The following is a 27243-nucleotide window of genomic DNA, read 5'->3' as shown; positions in this document are numbered from 1 at the left end:
TCTCTAGTTTTACATATAATGAATCTATACTTCTTCCCTGCTGTCTGTCACATGTATATTCCACATTACTACAGTTTTGTGGCTTTTATTTTTCTGCATAATGGCAGTTCCTCCTTATCTAGTTGCTTATTATGCCCCTTTATATAGTGGTGATACTGCTTGGGTGATTTTTATTTTATATATTTTACAATAATGGGCACAATAATAAGAATAACAGTGCTGCAAATAGAAGTTACTGGCGCCCGGAACAGCGACATAACAACTCAGCCAGGCCCGGATTTGTGGGAAGGCCACCTATGCCCGGGCCTAGGGTGGCAGGATTTTAGGGGGGCGGCATGCTGCCCAACCACACCCACATTGGTTCAAAAACACTGGGGATGCGCAGGAGATACAATCTCCGTGAAAATTTGCATGAATAAAGGGTAGGGGACAGGGGGGACAAACGGCAGTGGGCCTAGGGACGCCCGCTATGTAAATCCGGCCCTGAACTCAGCCCTGGGCCACGCTTCTCAGGGTTGTCGGTTTTCCTGCCAAATTAGGCTACTAATTTAAAGCCCAGCCGCATTTTGGCTGGTTTCTTGCCCTAATGTGCCAAGCCTGTGTCTCCCAAGGCATGTTGGGTAATGTAGTTTTTGTTTAACAGTTTGCCAGCTGCCCAGTGGCGGAACTACCGGGGGAGCAGGGGGCGCGAGTGGGCCAGGGTCCCCCGGCAGTCCGTTCGCCGCTGAAAATGCGGCCGTACAGAGGGGGCGGGGCCCGGCTGCACGTCACGCACCAGGGCCCGCCCCCCTCTAGGATCGGTACTGCAGCTGCCAAGTTTAATGTAAGACTACAATACCCAGCATGCAATAGCACTGGCTTGTGTGTGTCAGAAGTTGCCAGGTTTTGAGCTCTGTACCCAGGGGTGCTTCGCCAATGAGGCAAGTTGAGGCTGTCGCCTCAGGCAGCAGCGCCCCACTAGGTACCAGGGGCAGCAAAAATGCTCCTCCTGGTACTTTAAGAGCGAATTTCTGGGGGAGGGGAGGCAGCAGCAACTGCTGCTGCCTCAGGCGGCGGAGGGGCCAGGATCGCTCCTGTCTGTACCCCAGTCTACCGTCACTCTTAAGCATTCTCGAATTTTCCAGTTACTTTCCTCAATTTCAGACAATTTTGGGGCAAAAATCTGCTGGCCACCAAAATGTCTAGACGTTGACTTGTTTTATCCAATATTTATTGAAATTGCATATGTATTAGGGCCTTATCATGCCCCTATATCTCCTGGGCTCCCCCTGGGCAAATCTGTCCAATTTTGCTTCATGGAAAAATTGGCGAAACAGTGAAAATTTCAAAAAGGTATATTTTCACATATATTCATAGTTTTGGGCTGGTTTTGTAGCTGACTTTGACTGGTTTTGAAAATTAGACCTGGCAACCCTGGCGCATCTGCCTGGCAGGCAATGGTTGTGCAAATTTTGGGGGGTCAATATAGATGAAGCCCACGCTCCATGTTCCCTTATGCCCAGGGCCCCTGCAACCTCTATAATTATGCCACTGCCACAGAACAAATCATTTTGGTCCACCCCAGGGAATAAGACATTTTTCACAAACCTGTTTATCAGTCAGTGCCACACTGGGCCTCTTGTATCTTCTGGGTAGTTAAAATTGAAATATTTCCCTATCACCCCTTCTCTTCAATGTGGCAATAGATCCACTACTAAGACATATACTGAAGGACCAAAACCTACAAGGGATACAAATAGGCCACACAAATCTCAAAGTAACAGCTTTTGCTGATGATATCCTGCTTTTTGTCAATCAACCAAAAATGTAAATACCCGCTCGGTTACAAATTATACAGAGATTTGGCAAAATAGCGGGATTCCAAATCAATCTAGATAAATCGGAAGCCCTTCAATTACATCATACAGTAAATACCGATTGGCTTTCACACTTTCCTTTTAAAAAAAACAAAACAAAGTATTAAATATCTCGGAATCAAAATCCCTTCACATCACAAGAATCTGTACTCCCTGAACATCAGAAAAATAATTGATACCATACAACAAGACACAACACAATGGAAACACATTAATCTGTCATTTCTGGGTAGAATCCACTTCATTAAAATGATCCTCTTACCCAAACTGTTATACCCACTGCAAATGCTACCATACTATATTAAACCGACTGATCTAAAAAGATTAAACCAAATTTTGGAACCTTTATATGGAATAAAAAACGCTCACAAATTAGTCTCTTCAATCTCCAACAACCCAAAGTTCTGGGAGGTCTCAATTTTCCTAATATAAAAGCTTATAACGAGGCGGCTCTTTTACGATATGCAGGGGATTGGATTCTCCACAGAAATTTATACACAACACCATCCTTAGACCAATATCAGACCAACGATCAATCCCTAAACTGTCTATTACACACACCCATTCAGAACATCCCAACTTACATAAAAAACAACCTACTATTCTTGGATACATGTAAAGCCTGGCATTCAGTCAGGAAAAAACAAAACTTATTGCAATACGTTTCCCCTTACCTAACATGGATTGACAATAACAACTTCCCATCCGGTATACGAAACCCTATCTTATATTACTGGAGTGAAAATGGCTTACACAACCTACACAACGTACTAGACGATAATTGTTCAATACTCTCTTTACAACAGTTAGCAGAAAAATTCCCATTTACGACCACCCATCTACATAGAAGTCTACAGATCCTCCACTTTGCAAACGCAAAACTAAAACTCTTAACAAATAATGACAAAAATAACTCATTTAACCAACTATGGAAAAACAAAGACAAGAAACTCACGACTTCAGTCATCTATCAAATTATTAAACCTTTATTAGATATTGACATGGAGACAAACCCAACTTTAACTGGACAAAGGAAATTCCTAACATCACAGAATCTGACATACTAAAACAACATACCAAAATTATGGCATTACTACCGGCAAGTAGATCCCAGGAAATGTCACTGCAGATTCTCCACAACTCATACCTTACCCCAGTTAGAAGATTTAAGATGGGTAACCTCTCCTCAGATGAATGCTTAAAATGCCGCACTCCCGCAGCAAATCTAATACATACTATATGGTCCTGTCCCCTGATGCAATCCTTCTGGAAGGAGGTTGTTTCATTTGGAGCACAGATAATTGGGAAACCTCTCCACATATGTATAGAGTGGGCGTTATTCAGCGACCCTACCTCCTTCACACAAATTACAAAAACTGAAAAACACTTTATGGGGAGACTGGCAGCAGCAGCCAGGAAAACGATCTTGCAACAATGGCTTCACTCCGATCCCCCACCTTTGATTTTGGTGAGACAAGAACTACACTATATCTTCCATATGGACGGCTGGAAACTATTACCAAAAAAGAACACGATACAATGAAATTCTTTAATACTGGGTCATCTTATATAGCACACCTCCCACAACAAATCAGAGGTCTCACAATCTATACCTTTAGACATACAGCATGGTACGACATGGAAACTCTTACAAACAATCCCCTGGTCATGGAATCATCCCAATACCTAGCAACCTTACAACCACTTACAACCTGATACTGCGCCTCCCAGAAGTCACCAAGCTAACAGATTGCTAACCTCCTATCTCTACCAATCTTTATAGACCCTACCCCCATATTACTAACCATAACTGAGCTGATTGTTTAAAATGTTATTGTAATGTTTCATACTTATCATAATCACTGCGATCTTTGCTTTATGGAATACTGTACAAGTATTTCATGTGATTTCACTTTTTCGCTTACAATAAAAACAAGTTGGAAAAAAAAAAAAATTTGAAATATTTGCACCAGACCTATTGTCCTCCTCTCCGCTGCAGATCTCTGGGGGAAATCACACCCTCTACTCCCCTTATAGTTACCCCATTATGCTATAGCCGTAAATGTAGCCTTTCCTCAGTATATGGTGATTATAGTAATGATGGCTCAGACTCACTGGAGTAAAACCACCAGCAGAAAAAAGGCTGGGCATGGACTAACAGGCACAGCATCCCCCTGGCAGTACACACACAGGGTGGATGTTTGGGCAAAAATGCAAATTACCTTCATGTGTACACACTAAAATCTGCCTTATGTGCGCATTGACAGGTGAATACTGAACTAATGTATAATGAAGACATGACAGAAAGCAGCACAGCAGATCCCCCCAGTCTGATGCTGGTTCTCTACCATGTAAAGTGCTAGTGGAGAAAGCACTATTATCATCTGCAGTGGTATCTAGCCCCCACCACTTGGAGCTGCACTAGGTAGGTGAGTGGCCAGGGAAGGGGGGATTTATAAAATTTAAATAGATGAAGCAGGTCCCTGTAGTCCGGACTCCCCTATCCAGGGTCTGCAGGTTCGGCTTGAGAATTAAAATAGACCCTGGCATTTCAGGTACACAGAGGCCCAAATCAGCCCACAAAGAGGACCAAACAGCTCCCACCAGCCCACTAAATACTGACTTTCTATGGCATCTTATAGCAGCCCCTCTGGAATTTGCCAGTCTGGGCCTGGGGGTCTGCTTCCTCTGTAGTTACACTGTTCCTCTGTCCTGAAGACCGCACAATGCACTGGGGGAGCTGCAGGTTTCTACTTAGTTTAGTACAACATCTACTTGTGTCTTGTAGCTACAGCTGCTGCTTTGAGACAAAGAAAAAGTTCCACTAAAAGAAGTAATGATAAAAGTTCCTCATGTTATTTTTTTTTTATGCAAACAGTTTGTTTTGCATAGCTTGTTTGGCCTTACTATACTAGGGTTAGCAAACTATATGCACTTTATAATGTAAAATAAAATGTAACACTTTCTTGGCCACCCCTTGTTATTTTGAGTAGAACAGGCGTTTGATTGATACCTCTTACCCACATGGACACTGCTTGCTGTAGGCCTAGTTTATACAGACAGAAAGTAATTCTTTAGTAAAGTATGGGCACTCCTGAATTAGGCCAATGCTGTGTCAGAGCAGCTAAAGATGGAAGCGCATAGGAACAGACCTGCTTCTCTTCAGCTGCCTCCATATTGCAGACGGAGAGAAGTGGGGCATCCTCATGTGTAGTGATGGGCGAACTTTTTCGCCTTGTTTCGCCGTGGAAATGACGCCCATAGACTTGTATGGCGGCGTGCGTCAAAAAAATTTCCCACACGACAAAAAAGTTTTGACGCCCATGTACTTTAATGGGCGCTGGTGACATTTCACCGGCGCCGAATTTTTGGTCAAATTCGCCCATCCCTACTGATGTGCCCTTGTCCTTAAGGGGTGGGTATAAGGTGCATTTCAGAGTTGAGCCACCTACACACCTGAGCTAATTCCACTGCAGTATGACATTTACACAACAGCCTTCATTCTCTAGGCCAGGGGACCCAGCTATTTTTACCTGTGAGCCACATTGAAATGTAAAAAGAGTTGGGGAGCAACACAAGTCTCTTGGTGTGCCAAATAAGGACTGTGATTGGCTATTTGGTAGCCCCTATGTGGACTGGCAGACACAAGAGGCTCTACTTGGCACTATACGTAGTTTTTATGCAATTAAAACTTGCTTTCAAGCCAGGAATTCAAAAATAATTACCTGCTTTAAGGACCGTGAGAGCAACATCCATGGAGTTGGTGAGCAACATGTTACTCACGATCTACTGTTTGGGGTCACTGCTCTAGGCACTTGATACGTCAATATAGTACTGTAGAAAATGCATTTACATCGACATCTTTGTTTTCACACAGTCAACTTCTATTTCAAAAGACTTAAGCTGGCCATAGATATAAAGATTTTTAAAAGATCCAATCGTTATCTCGCAAATGATCGTTTAAATGCACGACGTGTCCATCAACTAAAAAGACCATTTAAGATATTGCTGCCTGCTTGTCCCTGCAGACATAGATAGATTGCACTGGGACCGATAACGATGTTTTTGGTCGATCAATTTTCTGACAGATGTCCGACGAAAAATCTAAGATATACTATCGTTCAAATCCCACTAACTTCACGACAATTTGATTGGTGGGACTTCGCTAAAATCCGTTGTTTGTTAAAGAAAAATCTTTGCACCTATGGGGACCTTTATGCGCTCGGCCGGGTGCTACCAACTATACTGCAAAAATGGGGGTCTGAACTAAAAACGTCTGAAGACCCTCCAAGTTACAGGTTTGCTCTTTCCATTACACAGGCCCCCCAGCGGCTCAATAGTGACAGTGTATGACATCTTATAGGAGACCCTCTAGTGCCTTCCATAAACTAGACACCGACTCACTCACTGTCTGACCGCAGCACTCAGTCCCAGCCTGTATCCTCTCGCGTTTTGCCCATGACAAACGCTGCTCCCATCTCTGCATATACACCATACACTGCACTACAGCCTGAGGTCATTCAACACGGTCAGGGCTGCCATCGGAAATCACGGGGCCCCGTACAGCAAAATTTTCGGGGCCCCCCTGTCCCCGCCCACCCCCAAGGCCCACCGCAGATCCCGCCCACACCACAGTAAAATGTCCACAAAGACACAACCACTTAAAATGGTAAACCCCCCACTCACAAAAAAAAAGCCATTGGTGGTCAGGGCCCCCTTATAATTAAAAAAACAAAAAAAATTGGCATCAGGGGTCCCACATAAAAGTTTTTTAAAAAACATTAGTGGTCAGGGCCTCCCCCATAAGTTAAAAAAAAAACTACTGGCACCAGGGGCCCCATAAATATTTTTCAAAAAAGCAATGGTGGTCAGCCCCCCGATAAGTTAAAAAAAAAAAAACTATTGGCACCAGGGGCCCCATAAATGCTTTTTAAAAAGCATCGGTGGTCAAGGCCCCCCCCTATATGTTAAAAAAAAAACTATTGGCACCAGGGGCCCCATAAATGTTTTTTTTAAAAAGCATTGGTGGTCAGGAACCCCCCCATAAGTTAAAAAAAACTATTGGCACCAGGGGCCCCGTAAATGTTTTTCTAAAAAAACATTGGTGGTCAGGGCCCCCCCTTATAAGTTAAAAAAAAAAAACTATCAGTGCCAAGGGCCCCCTACAAAAAAAATCATTGTATAAGTGGGCATTGCACACACTGTATATAACAGGATCCAGGTTTCTACAGATACCAGCACTAGGCAAACTCTGTACACAGGGTCTGTGGTAGCTAAATATATCACACTACAAAGAGTCATAGTTAGGCAAATACTAAGTACAACATACACAGCACTGCTTTGTCTCTCTCATGTTCTGCTTCTCTGCAAGCTCCAGGATTCTGCCACTCAGCTCTCTCTGTGCCATAGAGAAAAGAGCCCAAAGAGGAACCGTGTGCTTACAGGGGCGGGACATAAGGAAGGGAGACGCTGTCATTGGCTGAAAAGCACTGGGGCAGGGCGAGATTGCAGAGTTAGGGATCGTCTGCCAATTTCATACTGCTGATGAAAACTTCAGTTGTGCATTGTATCACAGCTTGAAATTGCGTTTACTGATCGTGTAATTTGCAGATAATCCCTAACTTTGCACTTCTCCTCCACATACAATTTTCGGCGCGACTTCGGGTCTTCAGCACAGCCGGGCCCGGTACAGGTGTACCCCCTGTACCCCCTGATGGCGGCCCTGAACACGGTGCATGCAGCATTAGCGCAGTCACGTAAGGAGAGAGGAGTATCGCTATGTAAATAGTTGCTAACACACAATTTCGCTGGCAGATAACTATTCTAGGTCCCAATTCAATTGCACCACTACCTGCACAATACATAGTCGCTTCAGCATCACTCGGTTCACTCCAAACATGCGCACTTTTGGTTAACTTTTGGTTAAATAAATTACGTTTCTTTGTGGGCTCTTCCTAATGAAGCACGTAATGAAAGAACAGGGTCCTTTAAAGTAGACAGGCGGGCGGGGGAGGGCCAGAAGCGTTCACAGATCACAGGGGGAGGTGCAGCCGAGTATAGTTTACCACTAGGAGGCGGGACGGACAGTGCGTGCACCAATTGCATGCGGGCACTTTGCATACAGCTGGTTCCCATGTACATTTTTCAGCCAACGTTGTGTTTAAACATGATTATCACAATAATTATGAAAGTAAGCGCAGCACAATGAAAAAGACGGCGTATTATTTATTCCATGTGTGCTGTGTATAAATCCTGCCAAATGTCTCCTCATGGTAGAACACAGCGCACTGGCCGGGGTATATATACAACAGTGAAACAGTGTATACTTTGGATGTGAGGGCGATCTGGCTGCGACATCTGTCACCCCATTGATCGCTAGGGTTGATTCGGCTGATCTGGCTGGCTAGGCGGGTGTCCCCTTCCTCCCTCACCGCTCCATGTGCGTCCCTCCCGAAGCTGTGCGCTCGGTCGAAGAGGATGGCTGTCCCCGATAGAGAAGCACCGAACTCCGTTCAAGAGTATACGAGTAGCTGCGCTCCCCTGCTAGAACCTCCAAACAAGCTTCAAGTACGTAGGGTAGTCAAGCTCCAAATCTTCAAGCACATCCAAGTGTGGCGCTGCACGTGGCAGTCTGCCTTCCTTTTTCACTTGAACATCATCATTATACCATTATAATCTCCAGGGAGATAGGACTATTATTTCATTCTCTAGTTTTACATATAATGAATCTATACTTCTTCCCTGCTGTCTGTCACATGTATATTCCACATTACTACAGTTTTGTGGCTTTTATTTTTCTGCATAATGGCAGTTCCTCCTTATCTAGTTGCTTATTATGCCCCTTTATATAGTGGTGATACTGCTTGGGTGATTTTTATTTTATATATTTTACAATAATGGGCACAATAATAAGAATAACAGTGCTGCAAATAGAAGTTACTGGCGCCCGGAACAGCGACATAACAACTCAGCCAGGCCCGGATTTGTGGGAAGGCCACCTATGCCCGGGCCTAGGGTGGCAGGATTTTAGGGGGGCGGCATGCTGCCCAACCACACCCACATTGGTTCAAAAACACTGGGGATGCGCAGGAGATACAATCTCCGTGAAAATTTGCATGAATAAAGGGTAGGGGACAGGGGGGACAAACGGCAGTGGGCCTAGGGACGCCCGCTATGTAATCCGGCCCTGAACTCAGCCCTGGGCCACGCTTCTCAGGGTTGTCGGTTTTCCTGCCAAATTAGGCTACTAATTTAAAGCCCAGCCGCATTTTGGCTGGTTTCTTGCCCTAATGTGCCAAGCCTGTGTCTCCCAAGGCATGTTGGGTAATGTAGTTTTTGTTTAACAGTTTGCCAGCTGCCCAGTGGCGGAACTACCGGGGGAGCAGGGGGCGCGAGTGGGCCAGGGTCCCCCGGCAGTCCGTTCGCCGCTGAAAATGCGCCCGTACAGAGGGGGCGGGGCCCGGCTGCACGTCACGCACCAGGGCCCGCCCCCCTCTAGGATCGGTACTGCAGCTGCCAAGTTTAATGTAAGACTACAATACCCAGCATGCAATAGCACTGGCTTGTGTGTGTCAGAAGTTGCCAGGTTTTGAGCTCTGTACCCAGGGGTGCTTCGCCAATGAGGCAAGTTGAGGCTGTCGCCTCAGGCAGCAGCGCCCCACTAGGTACCAGGGGCAGCAAAAATGCTCCTCCTGGTACTTTAAGAGCGAATTTCTGGGGGAGGGGAGGCAGCAGCAACTGCTGCTGCCTCAGGCGGCGGAGGGGCCAGGATCGCCCCTGTCTGTACCCCAGTCTACCGTCACTCTTAAGCATTCTCGAATTTTCCAGTTACTTTCCTCAATTTCAGACAATTTTGGGGCAAAAATCTGCTGGCCACCAAAATGTCTAGACGTTGACTTGTTTTATCCAATATTTATTGAAATTGCATATGTATTAGGGCCTTATCATGCCCCTATATCTCCTGGGCTCCCCCTGGGCAAATCTGTCCAATTTTGCTTCATGGAAAAATTGGCGAAACAGTGAAAATTTCAAAAAGGTATATTTTCACATATATTCATAGTTTTGGGCTGGTTTTGTAGCTGACTTTGACTGGTTTTGAAAATTAGACCTGGCAACCCTGGCGCATCTGCCTGTGCAGGCAATGGTTGTGCAAATTTTGGGGGGTCAATATAGATGAAGCCCACGCTCCATGTTCCCTTATGCCCAGGGCCCCTGCAACCTCTATAATTATGCCACTGCCACAGAACAAATCATTTTGGTCCACCCCAGGGAATAAGACATTTTTCACAAACCTGTTTATCAGTCAGTGCCACACTGGGCCTCTTGTATCTTCTGGGTAGTTAAAATTGAAATATTTCCCTATCACCCCTTCTCTTCAATGTGGCAATAGATCCACTACTAAGACATATACTGAAGGACCAAAACCTACAAGGGATACAAATAGGCCACACAAATCTCAAAGTAACAGCTTTTGCTGATGATATCCTGCTTTTTGTCAATCAACCAAAAATGTAAATACCCGCTCGGTTACAAATTATACAGAGATTTGGCAAAATAGCGGGATTCCAAATCAATCTAGATAAATCGGAAGCCCTTCAATTACATCATACAGTAAATACCGATTGGCTTTCACACTTTCCTTTTAAAAAAAACAAAACAAAGTATTAAATATCTCGGAATCAAAATCCCTTCACATCACAAGGATCTGTACTCCCTGAACATCAGAAAAATAATTGATACCATACAACAAGACACAACACAATGGAAACACATTAATCTGTCATTTCTGGGTAGAATCCACTTCATTAAAATGATCCTCTTACCCAAACTGTTATACCCACTGCAAATGCTACCATACTATATTAAACCGACTGATCTAAAAAGATTAAACCAAATTTTGGAACCTTTATATGGAATAAAAAACGCTCACAAATTACACATCTTCAATCTCCAACAACCCAAAGTTCTGGGAGGTCTCTATTGTCCTAATATAAAAGCTTATAACGAGGCGGCTCTTTTACGATATGCAGGGGATTGGATTCTCCACAGAAATTTATACACAACACCATCCTTAGACCAATATCAGACCAACGATCAATCCCTAAACTGTCTATTACACACACCCATACAGAACATCCCAACTTACATAAAAAACAACCCACTATTCTTGGATACATGTAAAGCCTGGCATTCAGTCAGGAAAAAACAAAACTTATTGCAATACGTTTCCCCTTACCTAACATGGATTGACAATAACAACTTCCCATCCGGTATACGAAACCCTATCTTATATTACTGGAGTGAAAATGGCTTACACAACCTACACAACGTACTAGACAATAATTGTTCAATACTCTCTTTACAACAGTTAGCAGAAAAATTCCCATTTACGACCACCCATCTACATAGAAGTCTACAGATCCTCCACTTTGCAAACGCAAAACTAAAACTCTTAACAAATAATGACAAAAATAACTCATTTAACCAACTATGGAAAAACAAAGACAAGAAACTCACGACTTCAGTCATCTATCAAATTATTAAACCTTTATTAGATATTGACATGGAGACAAACCCAACTTTAACTGGACAAAGGAAATTCCTAACATCACAGAATCTGACATACTAAAACAACATACCAAAATTATGGCATTACTACCGGCAAGTAGATACCAGGAAATGTCACTGCAGATTCTCCACAACTCATACCTTACCCCAGTTAGAAGATTTAAGATGGGTAACCTCTCCTCAGATGAATGCTTAAAATGCCGCACTCCCGCAGCAAATCTAATACATACTATATGGTCCTGTCCCCTGATGCAATCCTTCTGGAAGGAGGTTGTTTCATTTGGAGCACAGATAATTGGGAAACCTCTCCACATATGTATAGAGTGGGCGTTATTCAGCGACCCTACCTCCTTCACACAAATTACAAAAACTGAAAAACACTTTATGGGGAGACTGGCAGCAGCAGCCAGGAAAACGATCTTGCAACAATGGCTTCACTCCGATCCCCCACCTTTGATTTTGGTGAGACAAAAACTACACTATATCTTCCATATGGACGGCTGGAAACTATTACCAAAAAAGAACACGATGCAATGAAATTCTTTAATACTGGGTCATCTTATATAGCACACCTCCCACAACAAATCAGAGGTCTCACAATCTATACCTTTAGACATACAGCATGGTACGACATGGAAACTCTTACAAACAATCCCCTGGTCATGGAATCATCCCAATACCTAGCAACCTTACAACCACTTACAACCTGATACTGCGCCTCCCAGAAGTCACCAAGCTAACAGATTGCTAACCTCCTATCTCTACCAATCTTTATAGACCCTACCCCCATATTACTAACCATAACTGAGCTGATTGTTTAAAATGTTATTGTAATGTTTCATACTTATCATAATCACTGCGATCTTTGCTTTATGGAATACTGTACAAATATTTCATGTGATTTCACTTTTTCGCTTACAATAAAAACAAGTTGGAAAAAAAAAAAAATTTGAAATATTTGCACCAGACCTATTGTCCTCCTCTCCGCTGCAGATCTCTGGGGGAAATCACACCCTCTACTCCCCTTATAGTTACCCCATTATGCTATAGCCGTAAATGTAGCCTTTCCTCAGTATATGGTGATTATAGTAATGATGGCTCAGACTCACTGGAGTAAAACCACCAGCAGAAAAAAGGCTGGGCATGGACTAACAGGCACAGCATCCCCCTGGCAGTACACACACAGGGTGGATGTGTGGGCAAAAATGCAAATTACCTTCATGTGTACACAATAAAATCTGCCTTATGTGCGCATTGACAGGTGAATACTGAACTAATGTATAATGAAGACATGACAGAAAGCAGCACAGCAGATCCCCCCAGTCTGATGCTGGTTCTCTACCATGTAAAGTGCTAGTGGAGAAAGCACTATTATCATCTGCAGTGGTATCTAGCCCCCACCACTTGGAGCTGCACTAGGTAGGTGAGTGGCCAGGGAAGGGGGGATTTATAAAATTTAAATAGATGAAGCAGGTCCCTGTAGTCCGGACTCCCCTATCCAGGGTCTGCAGGTTCGGCTTGAGAATTAAAATAGACCCTGGCATTTCAGGTACACAGAGGCCCAAATCAGCCCACAAAGAGGACCAAACAGCTCCCACCAGCCCACTAAATACTGACTTTCTATGGCATCTTATAGCAGCCCCTCTGGAATTTGCCAGTCTGGGCCTGGGGGTCTGCTTCCTCTGTAGTTACACTGTTCCTCTGTCCTGAAGACCGCACAATGCACTGGGGGAGCTGCAGGTTTCTACTTAGTTTAGTACAACATCTACTTGTGTCTTGTAGCTACAGCTGCTGCTTTGAGACAAAGAAAAAGTTCCACTAAAAGAAGTAATGATAAAAGTTCCTCATGTTATTTTTTTTTTATGCAAACAGTTTGTTTTGCATAGCTTGTTTGGCCTTACTATACTAGGGTTAGCAAACTATATGCACTTTATAATGTAAAATAAAATGTAACACTTTCTTGGCCACCCCTTGTTATTTTGAGTAGAACAGGCGTTCGATTGATACCTCTTACCCACATGGACACTGCTTGCTGTAGGCCTAGTTTATACAGACAGTAATGGGAGTGCCAGTGGCCCTTAGGAACATAGGAGCATAATTGGTTAAACATTATGTAGAACTTGCTGTGTAGAGGGGTCCAGTCACAGAGTAGAAGGTCCTCAAAGAAGAACTGCCCACTTGATCCCTCTTTCACATCCAAGTTTACACATACAGACCTTCTTTCTAAGGCCATCAGTCTGAATAGTGAATTACCAACCATATTGGAAGCATAAATCCAGGGGTGCTTCGCCAATGAGGCAAGTTGAGGCTGTCGCCTCAGGTGGCTGCGCCCCACTAGGTACCAGAGGCAGCAAAAATGCTGCTCCTGGTACTTTAAGAGCGAATTTCCAGGGGAGGGGCTGCTGCCTCAGGCGGCAGAGGGGCCAGGATCACCCATGCATAAATCCCTCTTGCCCACACACCTTTTCAATTTAAAACCCACTTCTCCAAAAAGGTGGGACATTCAGGCCTGGATTTGTGGAAAGGCTACCTAGGCCCGGGTCTAGGGCGGCAGGTTTTAAGGGGGCGGCGTTCTTCCCAACCACACCCACATTGGTTCAAAAACACTGGGGATGCGCTGGAGATACAATCATTCTTTAAATTTCCTGTGTGTCATTCCCATTGCTCCTGTCCCCTGAAGGGGACAGGGGCTACGAATGCCAGTGGGCCTAGGGGTGCCTACTATGTAAATCTGGCCCTGGGGACACTGGATAATAAATAAATATATATATATATATATATAAAAAACAGACTAAATCCTATAAATAACGCCTTGACATTACCTACAATTGTAATCACTGCAGATAAGTTATTCAAATTGTGCAATCACACAAAAAATGCCCACCGATGTCATAAATGCAGTTATACAACTTGACTTATTGGCCTGTCTGTCAGTGCCCTTACAGGCTCTTTTTTTCTTTTTTTTTGGGAGGAGCACAACCTGGTAAACTAGAGAAAAGGGACCTCTAGTTTTACTTTCATTTCCTACTTAATAACAATACACATGGGCTTTCCAAAGAAAATAAAGATTACATTTCTTTAAATTTAAATAATGAGAGTCTGAAGGCATACAACTTTAATTTACTAGCATTGTTGATTCCTCAGCCTACTAACACTACTAATAAATTACTGTTAAGCTGAAATACAATACAAACAAGTTATCTGGTAGCAAATTTCAACACCGTATTTTCACCTATGTGATTTCTTTACACTTTAATTAAAAGCCACTTTGTAGTACATCTTGAGTACGGCATTCACTGCCTCCACATATTTGTCATCTGGCTGAGGTTTTCTTGGGCTCCCAGGCAAAAGGAAAGCTTTGATTGTAGGAATTTCACTTATTCTTTGCTTAAAGTCCTAGATAAATAGATATGACACACTGTAAAATATTATAGTGAATAATATACCTATTTTGTTCTTTTCTATGCTCTAACTTACTTGTAAAGAGTCATAAGTGAGAAAACAGGGTGGGGACCTATGATTAAGGGTTAACTCCCGAAACGCGTTAGGTGTTACCAGCAGGTACTCCAATAAACCCCATCTTCAGAAGTGCCGTCTGCTTCCTTGTTATAAAGAGTCATAAGCACCTTTTTGAGCAAAAGGAACGTTTATGGCATATATTGTGTTTTCCTTCCAGTGTGACTTGTGCTCTTGAAAACTTCAGTCACTTTTTACTGCTGTACTGCAAGTTGGAGTGTTATCACCCCTCACCCCCCCCCCCCAGCAGCCAAACAACAGAACAATGGGAAGGTAACCAGATAACAGCTCCCTAACACAAGAGAACAGCTCCCTGGAAGATCTAAGAACAGCACTTAAAAGTAAAAGCTAAGTCCAACTGAGACTGATTCAGTTACATTAAGTAGGAGAAATAACAGCCTGCCAGAAAGTAGTTCCATCCTAAATTGCAGGCACAAGTCACATGTCAGATATCAAAATTGAATATAAAAATATCTGTTTGCTCTTTTGAGATGGATTTCAGTGCAGAATTATGCTGGAGCAGCACTATTAACTGATGCGTTTTTCCCTTTAAGGGATGATACTGCTGGAAAAAAATGGTTTATCAGAAAGTTACAGGGACAATGAGCGACAAAGGATTTTCTAATTAACACATGAATGTATTTCTTTGCAATCAGGTGTAAAGTAGTAGCCCAGAGTAATTATAGCCCAAGGCTAGGTTCCTTATTCTTTTACATAACTCCCTTTATAATATGCATGACAAATGTTCAACTCCATCCAATAAGGCCCCCTGTAACAGTCAATGAGCCAACAAGCCAGTGTGGAAGTTAGATCCTGCTGGACACAGGAGTTCTAGTAGAATGATTGCCCTGGGCAACACATGCAAAGCAGCAACTGAAGTGGGAGAATAAAAGATAGAGTAGGTCAATATGGCAAGAGGGAATCATATCAGTGTTTCCCAAACTGTTGTCCTTTCCAATATTATGGAAATAATGGGCCCCTCTAAGTGTTACTAAAGAAGACCCTACTCTAGCCACCCATTGAAAAGGCTGAGTGATTGTCAGTAAGCATATGCAATTGTGCATTCGGCATAACTTTGTGTAGGCATTGGTGTCCTGGAACCTGGCTTCACACATACAAGTATGGCACAACCACGGGATTGGAATGTACACTATTAATCATTTACCTGCAGTAAAGAGAAATCAGAGAGCACATCAGCACTTTTTTCTTCTATCATAAGAATAGCTTCTAGAAGCTGTATATCTGCCCAGCTGAACCGATTTCCAACAAGAAAGTCCTGGCCATGATTTCTTAATATCTGCAGCAGAATAAACAAAATGATAATTCTTACTTTCAAACATTTGAAAATGAGATAATGAGCTTGTTATATAGTACGTTTATGTGGTTAAATGTTGTATGAGGCACTGATTCACACCTGTCAGGTACATAACTTCTAATGTTGTTAGCTTATGTGTGGCTGAATGCCTTAATATTAGCAACAGAGAGGGAGACAGCAAGAGTTACATTATCCTGTTTACTCCAGTGAGCCTCACTTGCTCAAACATACCTAGGAGTGTTGTCATCTTCATTATCAATAAAAGATATGAGACTCTGGTTACCTTTTCGTAAACTGAAAGGTAGCGGGTTTTGGCCTTCTGTATAAAAACATCAGGTTGCATTCCCTTTTCTTCATTTTGCAGGAAGGGTTGTGACATTATAACCTCCATGAATTCAGTGGTACCTTCCACATACATATCAATCCTGGAAGTCAGAGAACAATTAAATCATATACTCCTATAGAAGGGGACTCTAAACCTGTAGATATATACTAGTAAGCACTATAGAGCGCTTCTCTTCTATCTTCCTCCTTCTTCGTGCGGCTGCGCATGTGCAGTAGAATGAAAAGCTGAGCTTTAACTAAAAAGTTGGCTATTTCATTTAACTGTGCATGCGTTTGCCCCGGGAAATTTGAAGAAAGAAGAAGACAGAAGTGAATCACTCTGTGGTGCTCAGTGGTATAACCCTGGGTCGGTGAAGTTTTCTGCTGATAGGAGCTACGGCCTGGGGTTTCAGGTAAGCCAATACAATCACTTGGGGGTGCCTAACATTTGGCACCCCAAGTGCTGCAAGCCTTTCCTTCTCCTTTAAAAGTGCATCAGTTAATAGTGCTGGCCCAGCAGAAATCTGCACGGAAATCAGTTTTTCAAAAGAGCAAACATATTTTTTATATTTCATTTTAAAAAATCTGACATGGGGCTGGACATAGTCCTTTTCCCAGGTAAACATCCATGTCCCACTGTGAACCGTTCAGTTACATGGAGTTGGAAAAACAATAGCCTATCTGAAAGCAGTTTCATCCTAAATTGCTGGCTCTTTCTGAAAGCACATAATCAGGCAAGACTTGAGATGGCTGCATACACTCAAATATTGCAACTAAACAAAAAATATATATTTATTGGTTCAGGAATAAAATTTATACGGTAGAGTGAATTATTTGGATTGAAAACAATTTAATTTAGAAATAAAAACTACAATATAAATCAAGACAGTATCCCTTTAATTTGCTGCTCTTTATAATTTGAAAAAATGGGTATGATATCACAATGGGTGCAATCACAAAGCAGATGTGACCAGAACATTTTTTGCCGCACTGTGCACAGCAGGTCTTTTTGTCTCTTTTTTTGTTTTTCAGTTGTTAGGAGGTATGTTTTATTCATCTCTCTTAGTGGGGTTAATTTAGCAACACTGAAAAACTTGCTAATGGGCAGCAACCCATGGCAACCAATCAAGTACTTTATTGTTACACGTGTAGTTGCAGGATAAAACAATGATAATCATTGACTGGCTGCTAACAGTTATTGCCCAGGTGCAAATTTTCCTAGTATTGATAAATGATATTGATAAATATAGCAGACAGGTCACTTTAATGCCAGAAATGACCCAAACAGAAACTTTTAAGATTAATTGTGTCTTATTCATGTCAAAGTACAATTGTTTCCATTGTATTGCCTGGCAACCAAATTACACTGGAATTATGGGGAAAAAAACCATGCCAATTGCATCAGATTTGAAACCAAATTACACTGAAATATGCCTGTGTTGAAAACACTGGTTATGTAAATAGTTAGTTGTGATATAGGACTAAGGCTTGACTGCGAGTGATAATAAGTTATGTAATAATGATTATTTTTGTATAACCATATTCCTACATTCAAGCGCAATAAATACTGGTTTTCATTGTAAATTAAATCAACAAATATAATCCGGTCCAAAAAAAATCAACAAAACTTTACACTTACAATACTCTTTCCACTAGGTCCTTTCCATAAAGGTTATACTTTGCAGCAATGTACTGTAAGATTGCCTTTGTTTGCACTAACTTCATCCCATCAATTTCAACCACTGGTACTTGCTTAAAAACTAAAGCTTCATCTGTGAGGAAAAAATGATCATAAAGAATATTGTGTTACGGAAGTGCAATTTAAAAACACTTTTCATACATATGCATGCCTTTATTATAAAATAACTTAACACCAAATAAAAGATTTAAAAAAAATATATATTATTACAAACCTATAAGACTTAGTATAATGTAACAAAAGAACGGTTTTCCAGTTTTAGATCACCAGCAATAAAGACTTTTTTCATTGCGTTCCATTTTTCTATTTTTTTTTTTTACCCATTTTGCTAAATTCTTTTAAGAGTATTTTTCTTGTGTGAGGCGTTTGAGTCTGGCAGCTCGGTAATTCAGCGGTAGATTCTGAACTGTTACAATTTGCTCCATTTAGTTGTACACTTCTCTGCAGTATATTTGCTCAGCAGGGCCAAAGATAAGAAATGAATCAACTAAATTTGTAATTCTGAACAGTTACAGAGTCGGTAAACCCCGTTCCAGAGCTGCTTTAGAAAGAAATAAGCAGGTGATAAATTAAACTTCAGTAATAGGAAAAAAACCTTTACAAATAGATAATAGAAAGTACTTGAAAGAAAGTCTTTATTTCTGGTGAATGCTGGCGACTAATCTCCCCAAACTGCCTCCCCGCTGGTGATTTACATTGTAGACGGCGGGAAGGCAGGGGAGACAGTTCGGGGAGATTAGTCGCGATTAGTTGTGTTTAGGGTAAGGGCACATGCTACGATTTGGGGAGATTTAGTTGCCCGATGACAAATAGTCTCTTCTTCGGGCGACTTATCTCCCCGAAAAGCCTTCCCGCCGGCTATAATCTAAATCGCCAGCAGGATGGCATTCGTGAGGCAACTTCGGGCGACTTCGGAAGCACTCCGAGTGCCATTCCGCCAGCAATTTTCATTCTAGCCGCAGGGGAGGCAGTTCGGGGAGATTAATCACCCCGAAGAAGAGGAGATTTGTCGCCGGGTGACTTATTTCCCCGAAGCGCATGGTATGTACCTTAAAGACATGAACTAGATGAAAGCCTTCAGCCTGCTTTATGATCTGTAGGTCACTTCTCAGGTGACCTAGAGGGGCAGTATAAAAACCAAACTATTACTATAAGATGATATTTGCGTTAAAAGTAGACAATCAGGTCTGGACTGAGACTTGAGATACACAGAGGCCCAAATAGGCCGCAGAGCAGCCCAAGAAATAGTGACTGTCCATGGCAACTTCTGGTATTTTGAAAATAAAAGAGAAACAACTCTTCACTCCCTAAATAAAAGAGACCTCAAATGTTCCACACGAGGACCGACAACTGTCCGAAAATCAAATGTACTTAAAAATATAAAGAAAAGAATACCCCGTGGGTAACAACTTAATCAATAACCAGCATACAGGAAGCTCTTAGGATTAAATAAGTCAATTCAATAAATTCAATAAATAAATTAAAGTGCAATTAGTGCCTCCAAATAAATTAATCAATTGTACAGCTATTTAATTTTAGATTAATTAGTAAAATTCTATAAAGTGCCAATTAGTGCATGATATTCGAAGTAATTTAATCAATTATCATTCCCAAAAAAAAAAATTCAAGGTTAGCCTAAAACCAACAGGGCTAAAATAGAAATGATAAAATTCCTTTAGGGTGCAATTAATTGTGTAAAGAATTAAATTAAGTAAAATTATTAGAACCAAAAAAATTATATTGAATTAATCACTAATTTGTATATAATAATTGCTGGAGATTAAATTAATTACGAGATCTCGTTAAGTTAAAAAATGACCAAATTAGGATTAGAAACTAAAACCAAATACTGCGGTCAAATAGAAAAGAAAGAAGATATAATGAAACATAAGATGGTGGAGCTGTCCCAAAACTAACTACCTATTGCTTTCTAAGACTGGGACACCACAAAGTAAAAGTCAGTTTTTTGGGGTTGGATCTGATTCCTTATTGCTGCGGTTCTCTTTTATCTTAACCATCTTCCTTCCTTTCTAAGGGGCCGGTGATTTGTGGTTTATTAGGGTTAACCCAGTCTCTACAAGATCAGGGAAAGTTAATATACAAAGGCCACAGTCTCGGTTACCCTGTCCTGACTTTTACTTTGTGGTGTCCCAGTCTTAGAAAACAATAGGTAGTTAGTTTTGGGACAGCTCCACCATCTTATGTTTCATTATATCTTCTTTCTTTTCTATTTGACCGCAGTATTTGGTTTTAGTTTCTAATCCTAATTTGGTCATTTTTTAACTTAACGAGATCTCGTAATTAATTTAATCTCCAGCAATTATTATATACAAATTAGTGATTAATTCAATATAATTTTTTTGGTTCTAATAATTTTACTTAATTTAATTCTTTACACAATTAATTGCACCCTAAAGGAATTTTATCATTTCTATTTTAGCCCTGTTGGTTTTAGGCTAACCTTGAATTTTTTTTTGGGAATGATAATTGATTAAATTACTTCGAATATCATGCACTAATTGGCACTTTATAGAATTTTACTAATTAATCTAAAATTAAATAGCTGTACAATTGATTAATTTATTTGGAGGCACTAATTGCACTTTAATTTATTTATTGAATTTATTGAATTGACTTATTTAATCCTAAGAGCTTCCTGTATGCTGGTTATTGATTAAGTTGTTACCCACGGGGTATTCTTTTCTTTATATTTTTAAGAACTTCTGGTATTTGCCAGAACCCACAGATTGCCAGTCTGGGCCTGTATACAACTCCATGGTATGAATTTTGAATTCAATGTATCCTGCTAATATGAATATTTTCGGAATTTAATTCTCACTTTAGGGTAATTATACATAATCCCGCTTGCATTATTTACTGGTGGTTTCAGCTTCCTGTGTTGAGTGGTCAGGGGCATGGGCATCTTGGACCGATACACATGACTTGCGGAGTTCAATCTTTAATTACTGCATTAATGTTATTTATTTTTTTGAAAAGTAGAAGTCAAAAGTGTACATTTCTGTGTTAGCAATATAAACAAGAAACCACACAAAGTCAAGTGGTACAGTGGTGGAGTTAGTCGGGAATAACAGAACATTTATAGCTTCATCCATAACATACCTTGAACTAGCGCTTCAAACTGTTCTCTGGTTTCTAAAAACTCTTCCTCGAACTGCCAAAAAAAAACCAAAACACTTATTTAAAAAATAGTTATGTTAGAAGTCTGTTATTTTCTTACAAGTCTTCTTGGCTGACACTTTAGAACAAGATAATACTTCGAAGGCAATTAAATGCTGAGAATATTAATATGGGAGTAAAAATGGTGTGTTTGCACTAACCTCAACCCCAGCAGCTGCTAGAAGCCAGCGTATGGATTCCATTTTGCCTCTTCCATTAAAGTAATGGAGTTTGGGTTTTTGAGACATATTGTATAGTTTAGGTGCCCTAAATGACAATAGAAGGTTTATTAACATATGCATATCAGACACATAAAGTATCCATGTGATGGATAATATTAGCCAAAAAGCACCACTTTTTTGTATTCAATGTAATGTTTGCATATAGCAGAGTAGCAGGAAAAATGCACAGCCAAATAGAACAGATAAGTCTGTAGGGACATTATGGCTCAGTTGGCCCTCACACAACTGTATGAAAATCTGATGTGAAATGGCCATCATAATCTGGTTTGAAAGAATGGAGTAGAATTAACCATTTAACCAGAGTAAAGTTTTTAATGCTCTTCATGTTTTAAATGTAGACAGAATGTTGAACACAGATAATTCAATATATATAGTTTCAAGCAAGATACAGAATGTGGGCTCTGTAGTCCGTTTCTAAATGTGTAGGATCCATACCCCATAGTACTTTAGGTACATGTTCTAGGACAAAGGTGCTAAATTAGCGCTCCTGTTTTAAAAAAAATATATGTTAATAATAATTGAGATATGAACCTAAAAAAGTAAAGGGTCAAGTCATGGATTTGAGCGGATATAGGAACAGTGGGGCTATTCATTGTACTTTAAAAAACGTAATCTCTGATCTTGTGTTTGCCTTTTTATCTATAATCCAAATAATATTCTATTTCTAAAAAGCTGATATCCCCCGACTAAGCTACTGATGCACCAAACGATACAGTGAGCATACATTGTTCAGTTAGACCTACCGATACCATGCTGAGGCTAGGAAGTTTTAAAAACAACAGGCCTTCTGTCTGGAAGTTCTTTTAAAACCCTGCACTTTTTCTGGCGTTGCATAAAATGGGGCAGCAATGTGCACAACAGATGGACAAAGAGCAAGTAAACCAAATGCAAACTATGCTCACATCAAAAGACTTATTGAATTATTTAACCACAATTCTTAAAAGAAACAAATTTAATGAAATATAAATTAAAAAAAGATGGCTTTGGGCTCTCCGTAAATGTCAAACCAAACTCATTTAATTTCTGTGAGTCTTGAAACAAAGGAAGTGCTGTTCAAAATAGGCCAAGGGCCAATACTCTGTGGGACTCCTGTTAGTTGAGCAGCAGCACTAGAGGAGAAACTAAAGCACGGTGTTACCAACCTCATCAGATCATCTTATCTGCAGGAAAAATGTTATTTAAAAAATTAAATAAGCAATTCACAATTCAATGCCATATGACATTGTAATAAGGGCTCTTACAGACAAGCGTTTTTAGCTGCACTCCCCTGCGTTCCGGTTTCATGCATTCAGCCGCAGGAGTAGATGCACTGAATTCTTTTCAATGTGGCTGTACTCACACAGACGCATGTAAGCGGCGAATGCAGCATGTTGCATTTTACCGGCGTTGGCCGCTTACATGCGTCTGTGTGAGTACAGCCACATTGAAAAGAATTCAGTGCGTCTGCTCCTGCTCTCCCCTGCGGCTGAACGCATGAAACCGGAACGCAGGGGAGCGCAGCTCATCTGTAAGAGCCCTTAGAGGCCCTATTCGAAATTAGATGGCTCATTCATTTGCCCAGTGTCTGTGACTGCCACCTTTATTCTAGTAAAAGGAAGACTGGAAACAATTCTGCTTCATGTCATCAGCTTGCAACACATTAACTGACCACTTCTGTATTATACTTAGACATATGTCATACAAAGAGATTCAATAAGTGGGGTTTATAAAGGAGAATGGCTTACACAAAAAAAACCTGTGCACAATGTCTAGGAGTTATTACATTATATACTACCACCTCAGTATTACATAGAAGCTACATTGTATCTGAGTAGGCCACCAAATGAATTAGTGTTTCCCAAATTCAACACCCAATCATTCGGACTGATGCTGATGATGTGTTCAGACCAAACAGATAGAAAAATAATTTAAGTCTCACACATAAATGAATGGCAATGGATATGTACCCCTATGTGGCCAATTTTCTATAAATTTAGTGATGAGCAGTAACTGAAGGGAAAACTAGGCTTGACTGCACAGGTCAGATGCTGTAGAACTACACCTCCTCTCATTTCCTTACAGCTCAAGTATTTTTCCTGTGCTCAAATCTCTTGTTACATTTTAATAGGTATGTAAAAACAAAATGACACATAATGAAACTGTAATAATTAAACTTTCTAATATAAATAAATAGGGATGCACCGAATCCAGGATTCGGCCTTTTCCAGATAGATTCGGCCGAATCCTTGTGCCTGGATGAACCGAATCCTAATTTGCATATGCAAATTAGGGTCGGGGAGGGAAATCACGTGACTTTTCATCACAAAAGAAGAATTTTTTCCACTTTTCCCCTTACATATGCAAATTAGGATTCGGTTTGGTATTCGGCCAAATCTTTCACCAAGGATTCGGGGATTTGGCTGAATCCCAAATAGTGGATTTGGTGCATCCCTATAAATGACATATTTTCAGTGGTTTTAAAATTATTTGTTAATACAGCTGCCAGGGTTAAAGTCTGGTGCTTCTGCCTTTTGAAAAAGTGTTGCAGAAGTCAACTGATTTGCAGAAAGAATGCAAGGCTGTCTTGTGCTGCATTGTTTCAAGAGTAAGAACCAGCAGTGCAGAAAGAGACAGAGAACACTGCTTTCATTGCAATTATATTAACAAATTACTATTTTTATTAGGCAACATTTTATTGTGGAGTTTACATCCCCTTTAAATGGGAATCTAGTAAGTAATACAATGGATACCTAGCAATGTACACTTTTACACAGCTGCTTTTTTCAAAATGTACATAGCGCAAAGTAACTAGGAGCATGTGAGTAGCATCTGTAATTAGCTGCTCATAATAATAGAATCTGTTTGAATATGAAGAAGTTCATTTAGAAGACCTTGCCCCAGCTGTGAGTTAAAGAAGGATTAAACACTTACACACCTTGGGATTCCAGCAACGTCAGACCTTCTCTTCTCACTCAGCAGCAATAGAGGGGCAGCCCTCCAAGTTCCCTCTTTATATCTAGCACAGCAGCTATTTGTTGGTGCACAGGAGCTGGGTCTGTGAGGAAGGAAGGAGGTGTGTCTCAGCCAGTCACACAGACACCATTCACATACATACACACAAAGCTTGCTTTTCTCACCACGTTGGACAATTTGGCACAGTAAAAAAAAAGGTTGCTTTATGCAGATGATAAAAACACACAAAAAAACCCATACAAAATATTGACAAAATATTTCAAAAAGGTATCAGGTATGGGTTTAAAAGGCATGTGACGTTCAGATGTCCACCACTCCATTTAACTACTCCAGGAACGCGCGATCCGACGCGCTGCGACAAAACGCAAGGTAAGCTGCATCTTGCATCCGTCAGTCTTGTCGGATCAACGCTGCGACACCATGCGACAATTCTATCTCTAACCTTATTTTTGTCTCATGCGTTTTGTCGCACTGTGTCGCATGGCAACAAAATCATTCGTGGAGTCCCTCCATTACACATGGGCATTTCTTTCTGCGTTTAACACCAGTTTAGGCAACTAAACACATTTGCTAATGGATTCCATAATATTCTGCCTGGCTTTATTCATGAACGTTTTGAGTTGAGCTTTACTCTGTTTGCATTTCATTGTGTTTGTTTAGACGTGGTGTGTTGAATTTTCTTGAACCTGACCCGAATTCAGCTATCAATGGAATAAAGGGTTGCATTTGGAACAGACAAAAATGCGATTAGTTGAGTTTTGAAGAAAAAAAAAGCATATAAACCCAATACATGTGTTTTTCTGTGCTCAGCATGCATTTGAATTCCCTTAATGCTGCTAGTTTTAAATGAGAAACTGGACAAATTAGACTATGTGTGTGTCTGGGTGTACTCTGTCTTTCATGTGTTCCAAAGCAGGGGAATGCAGGAAGAAACACAGCCCTGTATTTCCTATGTGGTGGGACTCATTGTGGCGTGGTTAAGTGCCAAATGCAGGTGGAACATCTACCGTTTGATACGTAGGTTTCATTGCGTTCTTTAGACACAACATGCTGCATGTTCTTGCACTTGACATGCATTCAAAAGTCAATAGAATGAATGATTGCATTTGGAACATAGAAAAACACACTATGGGTAGCACTACACGGACGATTTCCGTGCGCTTCTGTCGCATCTGACTTGACGCGAGAGGTTTGTTGCCAAGTGTCGGATCTGACAGAAGACAACAATCGTAGCAGAGGATGCAGGTATATATGGCCCTGGCCTAGCCACACGCCAGTAGTAAATCCCAGAAAAGAAAGTATTCAATATATTACGGTAGCAAATCAAGGAAAAACAGCAAAAAGCTGAATAACTGCTATTCAATCTTTATTGTGCCTTTCACACAACATGTTTCGGGCAGAAAGTACCCTTTATCAAGTGTGTACAAACCAAAGTGAAAAAGTGCTTTATAGTGCCATACAGGAAGTGCCACCCCTCCATCAAAAAACTTTTAAGCCACAGTTAACCCTTACCACTGGGAGGTGCAATGATCAATTGCATAAAAACACAATTCATGTATAATATAATATAATATAATATGATATAAGAATAAAATAGAAATAGGAAATTTAAAATACTTAAAAGTCCAGGGTGTCATAAAAATATTGTGTAATTGTGCAGGTTCACGATTCAATCCGTTGTATCATAACTCCATAACCATTAAAATGAGGTCGTCTGTAGCGATTTCCTTGTGTAATAGTAGAGACAAACTACACATAAATAGATATAAAAACAATAACCAAATTACTTGAAGGAACTGCTCATAAAAAGAGCCTACCAAAAGGTTACTTTGTTTCAACTGCCTATACATTAATAACTATTGATACAAAAGGTCTTACCCTTTGCCGAAACTTGCAACAAAGTATTCTAATCACAAGCTGTACTCAATATCTGTGAAGAAAGAGATACATAAACAGTTTAACTATAAAAAAGGAGATAAACTCCAATGATCATTCAAACCTGCAGGGGCCATTGTATTCATTCTTTTTATCCAATACGCTTCCCGTTGTCCAAGGGATTTTCGTATGTCACCTCCCCTTTTAGGCTGTATTATTTTTTCTAAGACCAGCCATCTTAGCTGGCTAACATTATGGCCCTGATTATGAAAATGTCTCGAGACAGGTGTATCAGTTGCTGTACTAATTTTATAATTCCTTATGTTGTTCCTGTGTTCTTTAATTCGCTCCTTGACCATTCTAATGGTCTGCCCTATATATGCCATGCCACAAGGACATTTCAGCATATATACTACAACTTTTGTCTCGCAGGTAAAAAAGTTTTTTATCCTTATGGGAGTACCCTTCGTTGGGTGGTTAACAGTACTGTTTTTTATAACTGAAGAGCAGCAAACACAACTGAGGCATGGGAAGGTACCTTTTCTTGAGGTTTTAGCAAAATTAGTATCCTTTTTGTAAACATCAGAAGGGCACAGCATATCTCTCAAAGATTTGCCCCTTTTATAACAAAATAACGGTGTTTGAGGGACACAACGGATCTATTGAGAAGGCTCAAGGATACCGTATTACCACAAGGTGACATTTATTTATGTAGCATTG

The 27243-nt window shown here is 40.8% G+C and overlaps 1 protein-coding gene and 1 non-coding gene across 3 annotated transcripts; one reads left to right on the top strand and one right to left on the bottom strand.

Moving 5' to 3' along the window:
- Nucleotides 1-8185: 8185 nt before the first annotated feature.
- rn7sk (RNA, 7SK small nuclear) lies at nucleotides 8186-8501 on the top strand. The gene has a single exon (NR_033288.1). It is a non-coding gene; the product is annotated as an RNA, 7SK small nuclear (small nuclear RNA).
- A 6027-nt stretch (nucleotides 8502-14528) lies between these two features.
- On the bottom strand, nucleotides 14529-24735 carry gsta4.S (glutathione S-transferase alpha 4 S homeolog). Of its 2 annotated transcripts, none has more exons than XM_018264568.2 (7): nucleotides 24607-24735; nucleotides 21616-21721; nucleotides 21398-21449; nucleotides 18218-18350; nucleotides 16538-16679; nucleotides 16105-16236; nucleotides 14529-14819 (listed from the first exon to the last, which is right to left on the bottom strand). In XM_018264568.2, exons 2-7 carry the CDS (start codon nucleotides 21700-21702, stop codon nucleotides 14676-14678), a joined length of 690 nt encoding a protein of 229 aa, XP_018120057.1. In that variant the 5' UTR covers nucleotides 21703-21721; nucleotides 24607-24735; the 3' UTR covers nucleotides 14529-14675. The 2 variants fall into 2 exon arrangements, with proteins under 2 accessions (XP_018120057.1, NP_001089496.1); NM_001096027.1 differs by having other exon boundaries at nucleotides 14538-14819; nucleotides 24611-24647.
- Between the last annotated feature and the right edge of the window lie 2508 nt (nucleotides 24736-27243).

The sequence above is a fragment of the Xenopus laevis genome, chromosome 5S (genome assembly GCF_017654675.1).
Source record: "Xenopus laevis strain J_2021 chromosome 5S, Xenopus_laevis_v10.1, whole genome shotgun sequence".
Lineage (NCBI taxonomy): Eukaryota > Metazoa > Chordata > Amphibia > Anura > Pipidae > Xenopus > Xenopus laevis.
Note: the sequence above shows the minus strand (reverse complement) of the source record. Positions and strands in the feature narration are given on the sequence as shown.